A 17,268-nucleotide genomic window follows, 5' to 3' on the forward strand; every position below is an offset into this window, starting at 1 on the left:
TACAATATTCTGCCACCAGGTGTTCATTGTGCAATAATACCACTGGAAATACTATTGGGTATGTATCAAACATATTATACATTATATTTTAGAACGAGTGGAATTATTGTTATTATGTCTTTTCACATATATTCAAACTACAGTACATTCGTCGGATTGGTTGAGGATTGATTCTGATTGTATGTAAGCTTTGGCTTCTTCTACATTCACGTCGCAGTGTGTATAATTTGAAATGGAATACCACCGAAAATTCGCAATTTGATATGAGATTCCTGAACGTTAGCCTATATAGTTAGTTGGTAGTATTGTTAATCACTTCACTTCTTTCCTGTCTTATGTAAAATTCATTGATCTTTAAACGTGTTGACGGATCATGTCAGGCTCTGTGCTGCTATTAGCCCATCCAGATAATGTAGCGGTCTGTAGTTCTGCGCAAACCTTGCGCAGCTAGAGATCAGGCTTTTTGCTCATATTCCGGATTGCCGAGTTGGAATCGAGACGTGACTCTGTCACTAAGAATAGCAACGGTTTTGCAAGTAAGGAACACCATGTCGAATCATTTATTTATTTTATTTTACTTTGCTTTAATCAGCTGTGTTATGAAGATGGCAAAATTATTTTAGAAAAATGTGCCTCTGGTTGCAGCTACCTGCCGGTCTAATTATGTTTCTTTTTCTTTGTCTACCTATTTGTAGAATTTGCTTCTGTCTTTTATTTAGAACGGAATCTATTTTCTATTTACCCGGTGAATTGTTGATATCAGACACCCATGAAAGACCCTTTTCTCTGTCTCATTTAATGTCTTATTTTCCAGGTGGTGTCTTTGTGAGTGGTTGTCTATGTTACTCTTTCTTTATATCGTGATACTGTATAGTTTTGGGGGGTATCCATTAATACACATATTGCTGACTGTACGCTACCGTTTTAAAGGGCTCTAAAAGGTTAACATTCGACAACAGCATGAAGTTTAGGCAAGTATGAGCGAAAGGACTTGAGTGAATAACGGTCACTCGAGCGAACTGCCATCTGAACTGTCAGTCGGACGAAAATGTGGATGTTTCGCCAGAAACCCAGCAGTGTCCGATTGATGTGGACACAGCGGCTGTCCCGCTTGGTTAAGTCAGACGGTGACAGAATGAAGTTAAGTTGAAAAGCAGGTGGTGGAAGCGACCCGGTTGTAAGCAAAGAGTCGTTCAGTGTCAACCTGTGCGGCCGATTTTCTGTCAGTGGCAGCGTCGGAGAAATAATCAGAAAGACACCTCTGACCAGCTTTGTCTTCTGTAGAATATCTTGAGAATCAAGTCACATTTTCTGTTGTTCTAATGTAAAATTACCAAAAAACCTTTCAAGCCGTTCCGTTCTACAGTTCATCAGGAACATATCTTAATTTAGGTCCCCGACGGATGCGACACACGCCGCACAGACAGATTGTTGAGGTCCCGCCCGTATTCCCCTGTTGGTAGGAGCGCGGCGCGGCGCTCCCATCTGGGGATTGGCGCGGTGGCTTGTCTGTAAAGCCCGTCCTCCGTTTTCACTGTTCCAGAGTGAGAAGTGCCGGAGACACGGAGCCAGACAGTGAAAGATAGGGGGTGTGAGAGAGAGTGTCGGGGCCAGCGACACACTGACACAGCCACGCAGAGGGGGAGACGAGACGAGGCTGGACGTGACAAGGAAGGGCAAAGTCACACTGCCAGCCGGAGCTAACGGCGATGGAGGAGGACATGCAGCCCGCGGACGAGGGGCTCCGCGCCCCCAAAATCTGCAGACAGCGGAGCCCTTACAGCACCCTCAAAACCTTCCCCAGCAAGCGACCGGCGGTCAAAGCGAGGTACGACAGACCCACCATGGTGGCTATCCCGCTGATGGGAGGCGGGGGCAGCCGGAGCGGAGGGCAACATCATATCAACCACAACCACCAGCATCATCATCCGCAGCTCCAGCCCTCCATCATCAGCAGCAGCGAGCACCAGCACCGCCCGCCGCAGCAGCGATTCCCCTACGAGAGCGGGCCCGGCTGCAGAGTTGCCACATCGGCTTCAGCAACGGCGGCGGCTGCAGCAGCATCCCTGGGCACCTCGCGGAGGGTCTGCGGTGCAGCCGGGTACCACACCACGAAGCACCCGGCCGGCAGCTCCGCGCACTGCTACGAACCTCCAGACTGCAGCCAAGAGCTGAGCGCAGGTATGTTCCTCAAACTTACTGCTGCAGCGCACTGAGGAAAAGTTTTATTTATACTTTGTATTTTTAAAGCGACGGTGACAAAAGCCAGTAATTTCAGAATTACACATAAACATAGCGTTCATCACTGCTCCGAAACTTCTGAGGTAGCCTACCACACAGACAGTGGCGTGCAGATCGGTGACAGTTTAAATGGCGATGACACTCGAGAGACAATTCTTTGAAATCGTACGCAACCACCTCACGCGGTCGCACAAGGGTTGTTTCCAGGCTCGATTTGATGTGTTGTTGGTCACATGACTGCGAACAGTAAGCCAAATCCTGTGATTATTCCCCCATGAAACATACCTCTTCGCTCACTTTTCTATACCACTGCCTCTATGAGTGGAACTCAATTCAAGAAAATTCACGAAAGTCTTGCTTTAAACCATCAGCTCGTTGATTTAATCTGACACGAGATATTACTTCTAATTTATTTCATAGTAGACTGGCCATAATTTAATCGGACACCTCAGGAAGTGAAACATTTGGAATCGTAGGCTCATTTATTTAACTTAAATGCATAGCCTAACCTTGTACCGTGATATAATTACATTATGAATTTATGATTCCGTCAATAAACAGTTCATAATACCGAAGCGCTGCGGACACCTTATCTGCATATTTAAACGCACGCAAATCAACTTATTTAAAAAGGCTATGAAGTAGGCCTACATAATAACATACAACAAAGTGAGCAGTAGTTAGCCTGTATTCAGCAAAGGTTAAGCGCTCCTAAACCAAACTTCCAAGACCCAAGTGTGCGGGGTGGGGTGATCCTGTGATTCTCGTGGAGTACCCATGGGTGGAATAGTTTTTGTTCCAGCAGAACTCCTCATTGATTTGCTTTGTTCAGTGAATACTGGTCATGATTTCCCCCAAAACAGGCTGGCTAATTAATAGCAGGCTATTTTCAAGCAACTGTAATTCCACATCAGTATTCAATGAACAGCTTGTCATAGTTAACCAATGAAGAGCTGGGGGGACAGTGTAGCATAGTGGTTAAGGAGCAGGACTTGTAGCCGAAAAGCTGCCAGTTCAATTCCCCACTTGGGCACTACTGCTGTACCCTTGGGCAAGGTACAGTACTTAACCCATAAGTAAATATCCAGCTGTAAAAATGGATAACTGTAAAAAAAGCTCTGACTGATGTATATTGCTCTGGATAAAAGCATCTGGTAAATGCCAAAATTATTAATATTAAGAGCTCAGCTTGGAAAAACACACACACAGGAGTACCCCAGGATATTTAGGGCACGCTGTGTGACACCACCTGACGTTGACAGTTCACCTCCCTGGCCTTTAATGCCCTCTCTGTCCCAGATTTCTTCCTCATTCTCACGCAGCATTCTACAAGCTCTGTAACCATGCTGCTTTTTAACAAGACGTTACACTCATTCATCATTCATTCATCTCTTTCTCTCTTTCTCCCTTGTGCTCACAGGCTTTTTTGCTGTGTGTATCTCTTTCTCGCTCTCTCTGACTGCTCTTGTATATCTCTGTTGGTCTGTCTCTCCTTTTCTCTCTCTTTCTGCTCTATTGTTCTATGTCATTTCCTGTGAATGATACAGCACCGCAGTAACAGTGTACTGTGTGTGTGTGTGTGTGTGTGTGTGTGTGTGTGCATTAGCCCACAGAATGAGTGTAGAGCACTGGCACGTGCTGAATGGCTGGGTGGTGGAGTGGGCGAGGGTGAACTTTACCTGACAGTCATGTCGGCCGTACAGAAGCGGAGCTGTCCATTCTCTTTGGGGAGATAAAGCTCCTTATCTCCACGGCAGCGAGGGCGGGGGGGGGGGGGGGGGGTTGTGCATCCATCCCGAGCCCGCGTCCTCACTCCCCCTGCCGACAGGCCCCTTATCTCCTCCTCGGCTGCGGGGCAGGTGATCCGCTCGCTCAATCGCAGCAGCGGAGAGCTGACGGCTGATTGGTGAGAGGGGTCGATTACGGGGCTCTGCTTTGTGGCTTGTCTATTGTTTTTTTTTTACAGGGGTGTCACCATCCCGGTGGCAACAATGTGCAGTTTCCTAAAGGTGCTTAATGATGCTGGCAGCCATGTTGGCTCCGTGCCCCAGGTTGGTTTATCACGAGCCACTCATATTGCGTCTCCACTCAATGGGCCATGCCAGCTGGGACTTTAGGGTGTATCTCTCAGGTGTTATTTCCACTTTGGGATGAATGAGCCTTGGCATGAATTGGTGCCCAGAATGGGTCAATCACATCCCCTTCAATGTAAATGGTAAATGGTAAATGGACTGCATTTATATAGTGCACTTTACAGTTATATGCCTCACATCTACCTACCAGTGGCAGAGGCTGCTATACAGGCTTACCAACTGGCCACTGGGAGCTGTTGAAGGTTCAGTGTCTTGCTCAAGGACACTTCGACACTCTGCCAGGATGAGCCAGCTTCAAACCAGGGACCTTCCAATCCCCAGTCGACTGCTCTACCTCCTGAGCCACTGTCGCCCCACTGTCAGTCTATGTGCTGCAGATCAGACACACCGTACCATTGGCTGATCCTCTCCAGGTCCTGGCCAACGAGGCACCCTGTGTGGATGCACACATAGTGTAGGGAACCTGGCATTCCAGAAGTGTCAATCAAACCTTAGGTATCTCCGTCATGGATTTAGGAGACTGTTCTGGCGAAAAACCTGCTGCAGGGCTTGCACATGTGCAACAGCAAGCCCAATCTAGTTTTTATTTTTAAATGGCGCACCTGACCTAGTTCTACATGTGTAGATGAGTCTTTGGTGTCAGAGGCCTGAATCCTTTAGCACTGCATACTGAACATCTTTTGATGGAATCTGTGCATGGCAATGATAGTCTCATGTTCGATGACAGATCAACTTACTATGATCAGTGAATGAAGGAATGTTCCATTCTATCCGCCATCCTTATATCCTCAGTTTTTTGTATAGATACCAACAGAAAGTATGTCATTACCCAGTTTAGTCAAGTCAATCCACAGCTTTCTTGAAACCTCAAAAAAAATGTAAATGAAAAAGTAAAAGGGCAATACACATATTCTTAAAGCTTGGCATTTCTCTTCTTTCATATTTAATGAATTTCATTTTTTGGTAATGCTCAGGTGTACTGTACAGTGCCACAGTAAAGGTGTGTTCACCTGTCAGGAATATTAGGTACAGACACCTTTTTGCCTTCTGTGCACAAATGGAGCTTTTGGTAAATAAGCGGGCCTCCATAAATGGCGCATTTGCTTGTCAGCCAATCAAATTACACAATCCATGAGAACCAACTCAATCCGTCCGATAGCATCCTAGGACCTTATTACAATTTGGGCAGGTTTGCTCCCGATGAACACTAAACAGTTCACACCATGAATATTTCAGCCAATGAGCCACACAGCCCGGCAAGGCGTGTCCCACATTATAAACGAGACTAATTTCCATTTGAAAACGATAAAGCCTGCAGTGCTGGAAGATCTAAATACATGTGTGGCAAAACGTGTGTAACCCATAAATCGGTCAGTTCCTGTGAGCACGTTTCAGTTTTCCCAGAGGAAAAAAAGTGGGGCATTACTTGCTGCATGACCCTCGTATATTTGCATTCTAGACAAGTATGAAATGCCAGCTTGCTTTTTAATCTACAGCCAGCAAAATATGATAAAATAGCTCTAGGGAGACTGTCATTACAGAGGACAGCAGTATACATTTTTTACAGCTGTGAGGGACTGTGTGTTATCTGTGATCAAAAAGAATTGAAAATCAATGTGTTTTTCTCCCAGAAACCACTGATTTCGTTCTTTGGCAGAAGAGTTCATTTATTTTCTAATCAGTTTCTCAAAAGTATAAATCTGCCTTGAAATAGTGAACATTGTGCAGATATCTTGGTCAACAACAGGCATAATAATACACATATTATGCATTCAGTTTCTAAAATAATTTTCTTATATTTTAGACTGAGATCAGTCCTGACTAATTAAGTGCTCTGTTGGTATAAAAAACAGTGTGCAAACGGTTAGCACAGGAGGAGGGTTGGGAAACAGTGATATAAGTTTAGGGGTTCGTTATGCCCCCAGGGGAAAGGGAGCGGGAAGGTTTAATAAGAGCAGCATGGAGATTAATGGAGGCACACATTAATCCAGTTGCCTTTGGTTTAGTGTTGCCGCAGCTGTGAGGATCTTGTGTACCTTTGTATACAGGTGATTACCAGTGAGGTACAAGTAAGAGAGGCAGAGAAGTTACCTTTACTTGATAATTATCCTAAACTGTCTTTGATTGTTTTGCTTGATTATACAAGCATGCCATTTAGGACGACTCATTAGCAGATGATTCTTTTTCATTTGATTGCACCTAGCTAATGTGGTAGCTCTGCTTAACATGAGATAATTTTGGCTTTACTGAAAAAAGTCCTTAATTCTGAAAAAAAAATTTCTCTGTTCTTTTTAATCATAATACATCTTATTTTATGTCACCCACCCTTTCTGTAACAGGTGACCTTTTTAAAGTGAAGTGCAAAGAAGTGAGAAATAATCACATGCTTTTTAGGAAAAGCAGGTTCAAGATTATTATCGGGTTAAACCTCCCTTCCTCCTCTACTCTCAGCTCACCAGCTGCCATAACTCTATATGTGTGTGTGTGTGTGTGTGTGTGTGTGTGTGTGTGTGTGTGTGTGTGTGTGTGTGTGTGTGCATGCGCACAGGCATGGTGAGTGGAGGACTGGTTGAGGGTGGAAAAAAATCTGAACAGCAGCTCCAGGGGTGACAGACAGTGAAGATGGCAATCTTTTTAATTTAGCACCCTGAAATTGGGAGTGGGGTGGGGGGCGCGAGACCGCCTCACTGAAATCCGTGTCATAAAGCAAATTACATTTAAAAGCTTTTCCAAAGACTTGTGATTAAAATAAATGGCGCTCATAAATTCCCCTCTCCCGGCACATGTTGTCTTTAATGAAATTTTATGAGCCTCTCTGTGAACGGCGTTAGTGGGGGAAAGATATCAGATACAGCGCGGCAGATAAACACATACACTATGCATATTAATAAATCCGCACATCTGCAGCGGCCAGCAGACACGCATCAGCGCCAAGCGCGCAAATCTGCTGATCATGAGCGAGCGAGAGCCCGTTAATTACGCGCCTTGTCTTTGTACTCGAACGAGATTAATCTCCCTTAAAGCAGACACGGTCAGGAAGATCCGAGCTGACCTCGAGGCTCCCGTTCAAACGACAAGGGGTCCTAAGTCTGGAACAGATTTCAATGTGTGGCTTCACTTCTTGAAGGTTACATTGCAGTACTCCAGATTGTTTTTGCTATGGATGTCGGTAACTCATCGTACTATAATTTGGAGATGTGGAGATAAAACCGAGATCGCATTGGTAGATAAAAGATTCAGGGGGGATAGGGAAAGTACAAACCGTAAAAATGACCCATTAATAGCAGTTTTTTTTCTATAGTGGGAACAGAGTGTTAAGAAAAAAATCAACTTTGTCTGGGTATTGTTGCGGTCCTGTGAAGGACGGATATCGCTGCCCTCTATGTCTCTGGCTCTGTCCTCAGATTTCTATTACTATGACGCCCACCCACACCCAGCAGAACTCCCGATTGAACAAAAGATACTCTTGTGTCTCTGTTATACTGTCTTCAAGTTTTGAACTGTCAGTGTTCAAAGTAGTGACGAGTATAGTATACTGTAAAGAGTGGGACTGGTGGAGGGCGCAGCTACATGGACACACACAGCTGTTGCATCGGTTAAATGTCTTAAGGTGAATGCTGTGGGCTACACACTGGTCTTGCTTACTGACTGTGTATGAGACCGGACAGCACATCTGATGCCAACCGGCAACCGTACTCTAAATTGATGTAATGTACGCACGGAGACGGGGAAATTAAAAGCCGCGTGTATTTTACCCGCTCAGAGTTGCCATTTCTCAGGACACAAGAGACAATTAGGTTAGATTTCTACTTGCACTTAGAGAAGGCCTTTGCATAATTACCTCATTTCACAGAAACCATCACAGGAAACTATATTCTGGATGGATGTTTTCCAGGCACGTTCTCTGCAGCTAGATTTGGTAATAACTCTGACAATGGATGTTATAAAGAGCATTATTCAAAGAACGTCGTCTCATCAGCTAGCTGTGTAGCGTTCCCTGAACTGCAACCTGTTTCTTAGATCATAATTTTAGTCCGACTTTTTTAGTTGGCTGTATAAATGTGCTCATGGAGCTAGTCTCTGGGAAAAATTGTGCCTTAATGGTGTTATAATGTGTATTATATAAAAGCGTAGCACATTTTAAACCTGGTAATAAATGCTCTCAGGAAGATAAACCGCGACAGGTTTTATTGCACGACATTAAGCAAGCAAATGATGGCGGCAATATATAACCTCCTGTGACAAGGCATACAAACCCACACTTGTTCGCTCTCTCTCTCTCTCTCTCTCTCTCTCTCTCTCTCTCTCGTGCGCGCTTTCTCTGTCACACACAAACACAACATACTGAGGAAGGTTACAGAAAGTGTGTGTGTGTGTGTTTACGTGTAGAGTAGTGAAAGTGTAAGGATGAAAGAATTTGCGCTCGTGTAGCCTGTTTGAAGAAGACTCCGTTGGTGCCTATCTCACGACCTACATGTAGGGAAATGCTATTGTGATTTCAGTTCGCTCATTATTTTTTGAACCGCGTCAATTACCGCTGCAACGAACGGCCTACAAAAACCAGAAAATATGGTAGAAAATGTGCCAAAAGTCTCGCTTATTAAGGGAACCCTTGCAAACTTGTTCCCCCAAATAAATCAACAGGGAATTTGTGGGCGCCAAATTGCCTTCGTTAATTCTGACAGCAGTGCGTTGGCGTCGCATCTCGTCTCATCTGCGGTGGGGAAAAGCGGCGCAGAGTCCCTATCATTCTCAGCCGGGCTTCGTCGTTAGGGCTTGGTCGCAAATTAGTACAACAGTTGTGTCTTAAGGACAGAACTTCAAACGATAAGTGCGAATGAAGAGCAAGCAGATACCTTTTGAAGAGGAAACCTGACCTATATTTCATTTTCATGTGTGGGCGCACGATGTCGCTCATAGGAAGTTTTCAGTTATATTCCTCAAAAACATAACCATACTGAATTAGCGCTTAGTTTCTGGAACATTGATTGATTTATTTAAAGTGCACTTTAGGGTGGTCGATGAGGCAACGAAATGTCCAAGGAAAATATTTGTTAGAACGTATAGCATCCTGAATTTTATCTGGCGTGTTGTACGGCCTAGAGCTTTCCTGGACTTCACTTTCAAATATGTACATGTTTTTCTTAGAAAAACGTGAAATTAATTTCTGCCTCCAGCTATATTCCCAACCACATTGACCAATGTGAACATGAGCCAGTATGAAATTTTGTCCTTCTGTACAGACGAAAGATTCGTTACATCCATTACACGGTCATAGGTCTGCCCAAACAATTAACTGTGTTTCCTTAAATTATTATGAGGCGCAGGTAGCCACGCAAGTACGTCAGATGTGTACTATTTTCCATCCTAGCTCTCTCGCAATGGCGAAACAGAGACGGTTATCTGCCACATTGCAAAAGTAGCTCCTGTTCATTTACTGGCAATTGACTACCTGGGTGGAAAAGCAATCCAAAGTGACATTTTTAATGTACTTCTGCATTGTTTTGTCTGTAACACAAGACATTGTCTTTTCCCCAGTTTTGCCATTTTTCATAGCCTACTCTTTCATTCAGACCTCAGTGTGAATAAAATAAAAGAACGTAAGTCCTCCCACCTTTTCCCCTGCTGCAAATGATGTCCCCTGTTCAAGTTTTATGATATGATTTATTTTTGCGGGAGATCCCAAAACGCAACTGTCATTGCACTAAGCTACGTCGGTGTCATAAAAATGACTACTTTAAGAAAATGTACTGTAGTCACTCACTAGTCACAGAGAACACTAGGTACTGGTGTGACCATCTCTTTGGTTAGCAACAAGACAACAACAATAATGGGGTTTAGAAAATTTAATTCACCATCTGTCCATACGGGGGCACTTTGTCTCGATTTACTAAATAACGATTCCAATCAGAACTTGACCATCCTCAATTTTTTTTCTTCGTCTTTTTGTTTGATTGATAAATTATCTGTTAATTGTAGCGGATCAGGTTTAGAGAGTCAGAATCGGTTATTTCTTTTCTCGACTACAGACCTGTTCTATTTGGCTGTTGATACCATTTTAAGAGTCAGTAAGTACACATCTGTTATGCCGCTACGGTTGGAATGTTATACTGCATCCACAACATTATAGTGTACATGGCTTTTCTTTAAATCGGTTTTACACGGGATGACCATATAAAAATAATTTCAAAAAACATTACAAGCTGCTTTTGAACAAAATAATTAGAACGCCAACCTTGAATATCAGTAGATAGCACATTATTTAGTTTTTATTGATTGTGAAAAAAAAATAATGAGTGTCCTTGTAGACATACTACATTTACATTTCATATGTGCGTGTCTGTCTGATTCATATGTACCAATATTTCATGTTATTTATTGCTATTTAATCAGGGGTATGTATAAATATGGAGGGCACTAAACATATATGTATACCTGAGACACATAGTATGTTAACCTGAATACTGCAAAATAAATTTCACCTGTCTAGAAATAAATGAGTATGTAGCTGAGCTTCATTTGCCAAGCAGTACTTTTACAGTCAGATTCTGCTGCAAAGTGCAGTCTCATTGGTTCAGAGTTTATGCAATGTCAGCCTCTCAAGCTGCCCTATGCAGTGGTGCCCCTGAGGTTACGGCTAAATCAGGGACTAGCAGCCGCAGCAAGGCACAGACTTGTGCCTGTTTTGAATCTGGCACAACTTTGCCACAATCATGATACGGCACGTATCCACTTCCTCCTGCAATGTTCAGGGACCCTTAGCTGACACCCAGGCCAGCCCTGCTAACCCCTGGCTCCATTGTGTGTGCCAGCGATCCATTCCTTAGCTCCCGGCAGGCAGCAGCGGGACTGGGAGGTGTCCATGTGTGCCCAGCTTTTCAGGAGCAAAGAGGAAACACCTGATATTCATCCAGCCACGAAACCCATCCCCTGTCAGTTAACAAAGTAAGACATATTATGTCATCAAGGCTGTGGAAAAGAGGAACCTCCATGCCAGTGCTACTCAGCTCCACGGAGGCAGGAGCGGAGGTATATACGCTCACAGGCAAAGAGATGCTGGTTCAGTGACAATCATGATGTGAAAGCACTTCTTATTATTCCAGCTGTCACAGCTGTGTGTTGTGATTGGCTGGATCTGTAGCGTCTCTCTCTCTCTCTCGCACACAGAAAACCGCCTCATCCTGGATGCCTTTGCTCAGCAGTGCAGCCGCGTCCTCGCCATCCTCAACAGCAACGGCTCATTCCTGGAGTCCCGGCCCCCGCCTCTCCCTGCGCCTCCGCCGTCCCTGACATCCCTCATCAAACAGGAGGAGGGGGAGCACATTGGAGGGGTGGGGCCCGGCAACCTCGAGAGTTCAGAGGCGGAGCCCAGACAGGGATCCAGGAAACAGCAGCAGCAGCAGCAGCAGACTGCGGCCGTTCTGCGCACGTTCACTGAGTCGCTCCAGGGGTATCTGATCTCCGGCGCCCAGACCCCCCACCACCCAGTGGGCAACCCCTACCACTCCGCTGACCCCGACCCCCTGTCTGCCTCCCCCTCCCACACCCTGGGGGGCTGGGCCTCCCCCACGCCTTCCGAGTCCCACGGCCACCCCTCTTCCACGCTGCCCGAGGAAGAGGAGGAAGAGGAAGGCTGCTGCCCTCGCTGCCTGGAGCTGGAGCAGGAGGTGCTGTGTCTGCAGCAGGAGAATGAGGAGCTGCGGAGTAAGCTGGACAGTGTGCCAGGTACTGCCCCCCTGTGGCCTGGAGGCTTCAATACAAGACCCTATAATTTCATTTGCATTAGAGTGGCAAGGCAAACAAGTGGTGATCCACTTAGTTGATGCTGTAATTACACAGTTAAAAAGAAAATAGTCATGTTTTGGGTAAGTGTATCCTGGACCAGGGCTCATGGCTCTTTCTAACCTCAGACCTCTTGACCACGGTCTTTCCCTCCTGTAGTCCCCTGTCAGGCTGTCCTGGACTTCTTCAAGACCGTCCTCCAGCACCATAACCAGTTCTTACAGCCTGCCATTGACGAGCAGATGACTGAGGTAAAGACTGACCATGAACCGTACCACAAACGGTAGCATGTGTATTCACGGCTCCTTAACACAGCACTCAGACAGAGCAGACATTAATAGACAGATCCTTCTTCTTATCAAATACATCTCTGGCATATTAAATGAAGAGGTGGATGATGAAACCAGAGTCACATACAGAGAAAGCTGCCACACAGTGACTCCTGCAGCAAACATCTGAGAAAATCTGTATTATTCACTGAAGTTTGACACTATGACTGATGGTATCATTATTCTGCAGTATTTCAGCTTGAATTACAAAGGGACTGCAATGTCTTCAGTGATATTATTTCTCATGGCAGGAAAATGCATTTACAGACATAGTTATTAGATAGATGTACTATTACCATATACTGTATACATTATGCATTACTAAATGGTGCAAATTTTTAAACCACTCAAGAACTGATAGGCAGGTATTTAACTTAAATGCAGACAGGCGTTTAACTGAATTTGCAGGGGTGTGTAGCTTTTCTCTCTGAAAATAACACATACTTGACTGGCACAACTGTGTCAAAGGAGGCATATAAACCAACAAAAGCACTTTCCAGCTATTAACCTAACATTGATTGGTTGGCCTACTGTAGGCTGCTATTCTCGGCCCACCAGTCTTTGTCAAGCAACTCATCCTGCAAGCAGGCTTTGCTTGGTCCATTTTTGGGATGCTGTAATATGAGCAAGCAACAATTGCTGTACTGTTGAACCAACATTTCAGTTTACCAACAATCGCCACCAACTGTGTTTGGTTATTGAGTACCTAATGGGTGCAAAGAAAAATGAACACTGGTTTGCCCTGGTGTTTTCACTGTGCTCTGGCAATCACTGATAAGTCAACTTTTCTTAAATATTAAAAGCAATACTGCTCAGCTGTCTGATTGGGCAGTACTGTGTTTCTGGTCTGAGGTAAAAACAGCTTGTAAATACATTACTACATTACTAGAGTGCTTGTGAATTTAGAATGACTTATTTCTCAAAAGGCTGGACAGGGCAAGCTGGTAACAGGCAATAGTGAGTCATTTTCAGTTCAGTTGCATGAATATTATACCATATTGAGGGGTGAGGGGTGTCAGCAAGACACTAAATATATTTTTTTGAAATGTAACTTCAATATAACATAACAGATTTGAAGATCTGAAAATATGAATCATTTGATTAACTATCGATTTTTGTGTTCTTAACTGAATAAAGTGGATTAAGAAGTCATAGTTCGTTAATAGTGTATTTAGTTTGCCGAGTTAAGAGTTGAGAGTGTACCTTGTATAGTGCCGCCCCTGCTCTCTGTCGCCCCCTGTGGCCCAGGGCAGTAAGCAGCTCCTGGGGAGCTACCCTGTCTTCATCACCAACAAGCAGTGGGACGAGGCGGTCAACTCGTCCAAGAAGGACGGGCGTCGGCTGCTGCGCTACCTCATCCGCTTCGTCTTCACCACCGACGAGCTCAAGTACTCCTGCGGTTTGGGCAAGAGGAAGCGGTCCGCCCAGACCGCCGAGGCCGGGCCCGAGAGACGCCCGCTCAACCCCGTCAAGGTCACCTGCCTCAGAGGTACGCCGCCCGCGCGGGAACAGAGCCACCCTCGGGGACTCACACTGTCCAGCACCATTCTATACTGAAGTGTCTATATTAGTGTGAGGTGTCTTAGAGTCTTATTGGAAAAAGAGAGGTTGAGAATGTGCTGTCAGCTGGTGTTTTCAGCTTTCAAACAGGTTTCACCACCTTTTGGAGTCTAGCAGGTCTTCAAATAAGGAAGGAGCTCTCTCTGTTTTCTTGTTGCTGATCCCTTTAGCGTGTCATGCTTTCACAATGTTGCTGTGGCCATGATGATTACTGAAAGCTTGTGTGGGAGCTATTTATAAGTGCTATCTCTCCTAATCTCTGTCTCTTGCTTTTCCCCCCCCCCCCCCCCCCTCTCCCTCAAATTCTCCTTTTTGTCTGTTTTTTTCTCCCTCCCTCTAATTCTTCCTTTCTCCTTCCCCTTCCTCCCTCCCCCTCCTTTACTCTCTATCTATTTGACCTGCCCTGCCTCTGTGTAGAGTTTATACGAATGCACTGTGCCTCTAACCCTGATTGGTGGATGCCGTCGGAGGAGCAGATAAATAAGGTGTTCAGCGACGCGGTGGGACACGCGCGGCAGGGCCGGGCAGTGGGCACCTTCCTGGGCATGGCTGGCGGCATCAGCGGCAACAGCAGCAGCCTCTACATGGAAGGCTTCGACGGTCACCTGTCCCAGGATGAATTCATCCACAAAGGGTCTCAGGATGGCATGGGGGACTGAGGGCGGGGCAAGTGGGGCACCAGCCGCTAACCCATCTCAAAACCTCTGTTAATACCTGAAAAGTGGAATTCTGGGAAATCTCGAGAATCTCGGTTGATATTTCAGAGATCAAAGGTACTTGAAAAGGCGTGGTTGTTTTGTTTTTTTTTTCCTCAGTCAGTGTTAATCTGATATTGCTGTAACATTTCACTAATGTTGAGGTCTCACAAGGACGGGATCAGGCCCATGTGATGAGCTGTGATGAGGCAGAGCTAGGTTTCTTGTGGCTGAGGGGATGACAGTGTTGGAGTATGATCAGAATTTACACAGTTTGAGGTGTAAGAACACATTGAGTAGGGTCGAATCAATGCCATGGTTTAGTCAGGTAATCATTTCCATATTCATCACGGCTTGAGTTAGCGGACGTTACAAACACACCTCAGTGTTTTCCTGTCCTTGGTTCAGGTTGCGTTTGTGGTGGAGGCTGTGCAACTGAATTTCACATGGTGACAGATGTGGCTCCCTCTCTGACTTAATGAAAAAAAATCTCAATGTCGCAGCAGCCTGGCAGTCAAAACATCTCAGTTTTCCAGAGTGGCCAGCTCAACCAAGGAGCTGAAGGAAATTTTCATAAACATGTTTGAGGCCTGCCTGTCCAATACAATTCCTGTGATGCGGGTGAAGGCAAAAGAGGGTGTCTGTCACCCATGTGTTGCTGTCTTTGATAGCGAGACCATTTGTTTACTAATGTAAGACTCTTGAAAAGTATCTGTCAGGCTCTTGGATAGTCTTCAGAGCTACAGCCTGAAGGCTATCAGTTGTGTGAGCAGCCAAGGCTAACAGTGCCGACAAAGAGAACTTGGCTGCTGTTCCAAGTGACAGGTGCTTCACTGTTCTTCAGTGATAAGCTACGATTTGGGAGTCTGAGTGAGAACACTTCACAAGGAATCAAAAAACATTCCATCAGCCTGAATGCATAAATCACACTTTGATTCTCAATCAATATGAATATGTCCAGTGAAGTCATTTCTAATACATATAGTATATTTTTGAGATATATGTCTGTTACGTTTTAATATTTTAAGACATACCAGTTTTGTCAGGGCCCATAAATAAGGACTGTGAAAGATTTGTTTTTGGAGAAATTCCTAACATGTGCGTTTGAAAGGCCAGTGTAGTACTCTGCAGTACAGACAGTCTCTTAGGGGCTGAGTCAAAGGCTGGTCATGTGAGATACTACTGCCAGTGTTGGTGTCTGGTGTCTGGTGTCTTCCTCCATGCACTTCCTGAACTTACTTCTTGTCTGCTCCCTCTCAGCCTCATACTCCCAGCAACCCCCTCTCTCAGCCTCATACTCCCAGCAGCCCCGTCCCTCAGCTTCACATACCCAACAATCCCCTCTCCTAGCCCTGCAGTCCCAGCATCACGGCGCCATGTCACAGCCCCTCACTCCTATGCCCAGGATATTTACTACATGCCATGGCTTCCAATGGACCCTGGAATGTTCCGCCACTACGAACACTGTGATTCCAGTAGCCCCAGGGTTCACGTTCAGGCTGCTGCCACCAATTCTTCTTTGACTTGATAACAAGGACCGTGTCCCTAAGGAACTCTTTCACTGTGTGACTGGGATACAGAAAATAACTGCGGGAACAGAGTGTATACGTGCACATGGGCATGTCAAATCTGAGTGAGGGCACGTATGCAAGATCCCATGTACACACCTTTCTGTCAAGTGTGGAGAAACAAAAGCTGAACAACACTATTTGACAGCTGCGTTGCAGTGCCATCTGCAAGCTATTAGTGAAAGCATCCTCAAGGTGTCAAAGGCTGTATTTTCGTGGTTTGTAAACACAGTTAAAATTTATGTGATGGTATGCTTCCAGGTAAAACATTGGGAATTACAGACAATCCCATTTTCCACACGGGTCATACTCTGGAAGGTATGTAGCTGAAGACCAGCTAAAGAGGCTTCTATTGTTGTCATACCTACTGAATGACCACTGTAAATACAGACGAGTTGTTACATTGTAGCAACATTCTGGCAATGCTCTTTGTGCTTGTAAACACTGTGAAAGATTGTAATCTACTTGAAATAACTTCATAATCCTTCCTGGTTTATCAAAATGGAAAATCCCACATGAAGGCTTGTAACTGTTAGGTGGGAAAATATATTAAAGGTGCTCTAATGACTCATACTCACGTTGTTTCCACTTAGATGACCATGCACCAAGGTTAAAATTATTAGCAGGCTTGCCTGACCTAAAAAATGTGTAAATGGCTATACAAATTCTCTTTTTGTAACCATAAGATTTTCAGGTAATTTTAAAACTCAGCTTTATTTCATCTCAGTGACCTACTTGACCTTCATGCCACCCAACATTTTCCCCCATACGGTTACATCACTGTCACACCACACTGTCCCCACTGCTCCAGGTGAACAGTGCCTCTGGGCGCTGATTCTAGATCAGCTAAACAAGCCCTCACCCCACACAATGGATTCAAAGAAATGAGACCAGCTGCGTACAGTGCTGCGACTTGTGGCAAATTTTTTATCATTACTATATCACTATAATTTGTGACAGATTAAACTGTTTTTGTATATTTATGTATCTTTTTTGTCTG

General features: G+C 44.9%; 1 protein-coding gene across 1 annotated transcript; it reads left to right on the forward strand.

The window, feature by feature from the left end:
• Nucleotides 1-472: 472 nt before the first annotated feature.
• Nucleotides 473-14,664, forward strand: LOC118793707 (BEN domain-containing protein 4-like). The gene is made up of 6 exons (XM_036551963.1): nucleotides 473-536; nucleotides 1,544-2,181; nucleotides 11,502-12,059; nucleotides 12,276-12,367; nucleotides 13,694-13,934; nucleotides 14,423-14,664. The coding sequence occupies exons 2-6, from the start codon at nucleotides 1,710-1,712 to the stop codon at nucleotides 14,662-14,664; spliced, it is 1,605 nt and encodes a 534-aa protein (XP_036407856.1). The 5' UTR covers nucleotides 473-536; nucleotides 1,544-1,709.
• Nucleotides 14,665-17,268: the final 2,604 nt, after the last annotated feature.

Source organism: Megalops cyprinoides, chromosome 18, assembly GCF_013368585.1.
Source record: "Megalops cyprinoides isolate fMegCyp1 chromosome 18, fMegCyp1.pri, whole genome shotgun sequence".
In the NCBI taxonomy this organism is placed as follows: domain Eukaryota; kingdom Metazoa; phylum Chordata; class Actinopteri; order Elopiformes; family Megalopidae; genus Megalops; species Megalops cyprinoides.

Bases quoted from the DNA above. Each gene is read 5' to 3' on its own strand.
- LOC118793707 (XM_036551963.1), top strand. From the start codon at position 1,710: ATGGAGGAGGACATGCAGCCCGCGGACGAGGGGCTCCGCGCCCCCAAA. The intron at 2,182-11,501 runs GTATGTTCCTCA...TCTCGCACACAG, and splicing joins CAGCCAAGAGCTGAGCGCAG to AAAACCGCCTCATCCTGGAT. The intron at 12,060-12,275 runs GTACTGCCCCCC...TCCCTCCTGTAG, and splicing joins TAAGCTGGACAGTGTGCCAG to TCCCCTGTCAGGCTGTCCTG.